At 29.6% G+C, this 5,676-nt stretch overlaps 1 protein-coding gene across 1 annotated transcript in view; it reads right to left on the bottom strand.

Annotated features, from left to right (window-relative positions):
* The window catches only part of LOC117107631 (SAM and SH3 domain-containing protein 1-like), a 77,529-nt gene continuing 71,853 nt past the window's right edge, over nt 1-5,676 (bottom strand). Inside the window, exon 19 of the mRNA XM_033249339.1 lies at nt 1-3,332. Within this exon, the coding sequence (XP_033105230.1) occupies nt 3,072-3,332 (261 nt within the window). The 3' untranslated portion in view covers nt 1-3,071. The remainder of the gene's footprint in view (nt 3,333-5,676) is intronic.

Below are 5,676 nucleotides of genomic sequence, written 5' to 3'. Positions count from 1 at the left end.
TATTAAGAAACATAGTATTGGTTTCTTTATTTACACAATGCATATTGGGTTTCACCAAGATTGTAACTACGCCACAATACCATGATTTCTAACATTTAACGTGATGTGAACAGAATCTTAATAGCATCTTTCTGTCGCTTAATTCCAAATACAGGTTTGTGTAAATACAGGCAAGAATACCTCAATGCTGTGAGACATTGACGTAACACTTGATCCTACAGCAAAAAATAATATCTAATATAACGGTAACACCCTAATTGATTTTGTATGAGGCCCGAATAATTTATTCATTGTCTATAATAGCGAAGGTTTTGCATTGCCTCAGTGTTTGCCGATTTTTTCAATATTCCCAAATTAATGACATGTATCAAATCCAGTAAATTCAAAGATGACAAAAATAGATCAAACCGAGTGCAACATAAAATGAAGTTCAAGCCCGTAAAAGCCATGTATTCTGCAGAAGAATTACTTTGAGATAAAAGAATTACAATGGCGAAATACTGTGCAGCCAAACTATTACATTATTATTTCTCTAATTTGACAATGAATATAGCATACAAATAATTTGTATTTACCCAGAAAAACATTAAATTTCAACGCTTCAGCTTAACTACAGTATTTCAAGCATTAAAGTTTGTTGAATTTCATGTAATATGTTCCTCTTCAGAACACACTAAATTAAAATAATATATTTGTTGTTTATTCTGTTTTCATTTAACGTTGAAAATGTTTTGTTTGTATTGTTAGATGCTTCCAGGAAATAATATTATGCTAAGTACAATATCATGTTTAGGAATAATTAAATTATTCCTAAACATGATAATGTACTTAGCATAATATTATTTCCGGGAAATAATATTATGCTAAGTACATTATCATGTTTAGGAATAATTAAATTCTGTCAAAGTAGAAATTTTGTATTATACATATGTATTATATCTTTCTAACATATATCAAAATTATATTATTGTTTAGTGAAATTTTGCAGGGACTGGCAATTAAAATTTTACTTTACTCTGAAACATGTTGTTTATATTACGTTATATGTTTTAATCTATACTTATTCTCATTAATAAACATTCTTGCTTTCTCAATTATTATTGATTTTTTCTTTCATTAACGTCATCAAATGACAGCACTCAGTAGTTGGATGCCATTAAGATGAACTAAAAACTACAAAATACAACAGGTGGCAGTAAAGCTTCAACATCGCTCACATTTCAAAAAAGTACAAGAGAACAGTTCTGAAACCTAAACTAGGAATTTGTTTTCAGATTCAAATCTATTCGATTAAGTTAATTCGAATTGGCAAACAACACGATATGCATGAGATCTATTTGTTGTAAGGCATCCTTTCATCCAAAGGAATGACATATTTTCATTTGTGGAATTATTGTATTATTGTAAATATGATATTTGACAATAAATGTTATTATATATTTCAAAATAAATTGCATTACAATGAAAAACATTACATAAAAGCAATCATGCAAAGAATATTCATCAAAAAGGATTATACTCAAGATGTGAACACGCTAAATTAGGAAAATGAAATTAAAATTCAATATAGCAAAATTATGAAAATAACACTTAAAACAGAGCCATATATGGAAGCCAATATCAAGTATTTGATTAAATGGAAACATAGCACACAAAACACATTACAATTGGATTAATGAAATCCACCACATTTACATTAATTTAGTTGGGCACACACTATCAAATGTGTGTCTATCAAAAAATGGTTGAATAGATTATTTTTGATAGTTCATTCTTGTTTTATAAATATCTGATAGAAATGTGTATTCCACATCTCTTGAAAGTAATTTATTACTCAACTTCATCAATTTCAGATCCAACATTTTTAACTCTGACCATTAAAAATCTTTGTGTTTCGCAGTGGTGAAGGCATTGGATTTTCAATCATGAGGTCGTTGTCTTGAGACGCTGGACATACTGCTTATGTTCTTGGGCAAGACACTTTATCTATATCTGCCTCTCTTCACTCAAGAGTATAAGGTAGAGGGTAGAGGAGGTGAATGATTTAAAATGAAATTGGTAGTGCAGAATTACATGCATAAACTAGGAATACTCCCCAGGGAGCGGATGAGGTTGCGCATTGTGTATAATTGATTCTGTATCCAATGACCAGGGGAAAAAAAGCGCCTTTAGCAGTACTTTCTGAAATGGATATGTGCGCTATATTAATCCTATTAAATACATTTTTTGAAATCGGATACTGTATATATTGTGATTTTATTATTTGAGAAATTGTATCTTATCATTCGCGGTATAACTTGCCCTCTTGATTTCTGAGAGTTTGTCGGTGAAAACTAGAAACTCATTTGATAAAAATGGAAATATATGACATGAGTAGGTACACACTGTTTAATTAATAAAAAGATAACCAAGTTGACATCAATTCAACTTGTTTAGAAATTGGAAATAATATAATTAAAAATTTAAATGGAATGTTTGGTTTTGTAATTTTTATTTTTTACATTGAAATGAATAATATGATCTAAAATATTGTATAAATATATTATAATACAAAATAAACATATAATAAACAAACCCCAAAATAATAATAATCATAAAAAAGCTATTATCCTGCAATAGACTTAAATTCATTCTTTAAAATATATCAAACAAAAGTTGCACCAGATTTTCTAAGTCAATTGTATTTGGGGGTTTTCAATGAAAATACTATAGGATAATTGACTCCATGAGATTACTATAATAAGCTAAACTTGTGAGACAATGTGATTCAAAGCAAATATATATAAATAAATAATGATTAAACCGCCAAGCCACATCAGTAATCCATTGCTGACGGCAAGGCACCTTTTCTGAATGATGAAATCCGACAGTATGGATATGTTTGAGTGAAATCAGAGTGAATAATTTACCGCTAATCAAAACATTCAAAAGGCTTGGAATATTCAGCATTCCACCTTTGTGTAAATTCTTTCAATGTGTATTATTGTTACTATCTTCCGCTAATTCATCCATCACGAACAGAAAAATAAAATTTTGGCGGTGCAGTTTCAGCAAGCACCACTTTGAAAAAGTCAAAAGTTCCTAGAATCTTGAACTCGCATCTGTTCTAACGCTGATTTGAGTCTTCGTATATGCCTAGGATCATTCACACCACACGTCTTCAAATCATCCACGTCCATATTGATAACAATGTGCAGTTCATCCCAGCCATGGTCCATGAAAGGTCTAGTATACATTGGTAGACCCAACGAAATCAACCACTCTGGTACTGTCACGCCACTCCCAGACTTGACCACTACTTTAGCATTCATTGCTAAATTTTCACAAAATATCTGAAAGAGGAATGATAAATTACATTAGGATATAAAATCAAATCAATGTAGTAGTATTAATAAATCGAAGCAGAGTATATTGTATTTTCATATCCAAATGCAGAAGCAGGAAAGATGATACAAGATATTACGTTGAAAATAAATCTTTTAATCCGCCCAACTGATTTCTCAATTCCCCTGAATTTTTTATAGTTTTCTTAAGATATCTAAAATATATCAAATTTTCATTCTTTGTTAGTGAAAGGAAAACAAATTTACAAACACACACTTTAGATAATGTGATCTGAATGCAATTTCCCATTTTCAAATTTATGAGTCTGGTATCAAAACAATAAATAAGAAATGATGAGATATTAATTCAGAAATTATCATTACCACTAAAATTACAGTAACTATAAAACTTTACTTTCATAAATGATTTTATAAATGTTAATATTTGAAAAAATCTTACAAATATTCTAATACTATATTAATCTCTATTTATTAAATATTTGATTCCATACTTCTTCATGGAAAAATTAGATTGTTAAAAAGTATTAATTATTTACTACATAGTCCGGGTGGCAAATGGCAATTTTTCGGTTAGGCATGCAAAATTTAGATTTTGGCTCTACAAGAGGCTGAAACTGACATTTATTGGTGGCAATGTGTTTTGACTTCTTAAACCATACTATAGACCAAAAAAAATATTGTTCTATGTAAAATATTAATGGCGTTATGGGTAATATTCAAATTTTGCGGCCATTTTCGCGGTCAGCTTGGAAATCTCAAATTCCCTAAGGGTAATAAAATGTTACCCAGCGGAATATTAATCTGGACCACTTGTAGAGCCAAAATTCACTGAACACAATTATGCACCAAATTTTGCACGCCTAATCGCCATCGCACCCAGACTAACAAAATGTTTCACAGACTGTGACTGACTGAAATCGACTCTGTATAAATTATTAAACCAGATATCCGAGGGTGATTACAACAATAATACATTTTTGTTAGTAAATAGTATTTAACAGTAAAGTAAATATGAAACAAAGATGACTAAAACTGAATCAATTTCATTATGTTTAATTCATAAACTGCAGTTTCATTCATTTATGTTTAATTCATAAACAGTAGAAGACATTACTCTTTAAAAATAGACATCGCCATGGAAAACCAACCGCACCCTCTTCCTCAAATTCTATCTATGATTAGTCTGCTGAATTAAGCTTTGACTTCGGGGCCTCAAATCAAATATCAATATTCGCACTACAGCAGAGCGTTAAATATGGTATTCTTATGGTTACTGCTACTGGTTCAAATCCAGAACTAAGAATTTAGAGCAATTATGGACAATTTATTTCAATCTTTTATAAATTTATTTTTTCTTTTTATGTTTCATTTACCAAAGACTTGTTACTTAATATTACATGTATTATATACTGTAGAATTAGTTATAAATGAAATTAAAGTACAAATGATAAATCATATATGATTCATAAGCATGAATAATAATTCTTTATCATTTTAAAGATATTTCCCTTGTCCATAATGGGGATTGCATAGAAAGAGTGGAATCATTTAAATATTTGGGTGTAATTTTTTTATCCTCAATTGACATGGAAGGATCATATAAGTCATATTGCATCAAAAGTATCAAAATGAATTGGTGTCATACGTCGCATCAAATACTACTTACCTTACCAAACACTTACTATCATTGCAAATTCCCTTGTGATGCCAGTTTTTTATTACTGTAGTTGCGTTTGGTCGAATTGCAATTATATAATATTTAAATACTCTGCAAATTTTACTAAATAGACTAGGTAGAGTTGTACTTTCTGTTAATATAATGACTCCTATAAATGAAATAATGAACACACTGAAATGGAGTAAACTCAATGAAAGATGGAGAAATCAGTTACTCATAATTATTGTCTACAAGGGTAAGTGTCTACAAGGGTATGCACCATCATATCTTTCGTCTATGCTTGTCTTTAATGAAAATATTCACTCTAAATGCACCCATAGCCAAATTAGCAACACTTTAATTGTACCAAACTGGAATAACAATCATGGTAAAAGAACCTTTCAGTATAGATCTGACAAAGAATGGAATAACCTACCAATTGACATAAGGAAAAATGCAACCAATATGAGTTTGGATACTTTCAAAAGTGCTATTTCTTAATTTTAAATTTTATCACATATTTAAATTCTTTTCTGTTTTCTTTCATGTTTTATGCCTTTTGCTGTTGTTTTTGTTTTTTAATTCTAATGATTTTGTATTTTGATTATGTTAATTTTAATAAAGTTTCTATTCCTAAAATTGTTAAAAATAACTGGACCATTTGGGAGACCAGTA

The sequence above is a fragment of the Anneissia japonica genome, unplaced genomic scaffold (genome assembly GCF_011630105.1).
Source record: "Anneissia japonica isolate Jap-2015-1 unplaced genomic scaffold, ASM1163010v1 scaffold5330_len1712360_cov203, whole genome shotgun sequence".
NCBI classification, from domain to species: domain Eukaryota; kingdom Metazoa; phylum Echinodermata; class Crinoidea; order Comatulida; family Comatulidae; genus Anneissia; species Anneissia japonica.
The sequence above is the reverse complement of the archived record's forward strand: the minus strand, read 5'-3'. Positions and strand labels throughout refer to the sequence as shown.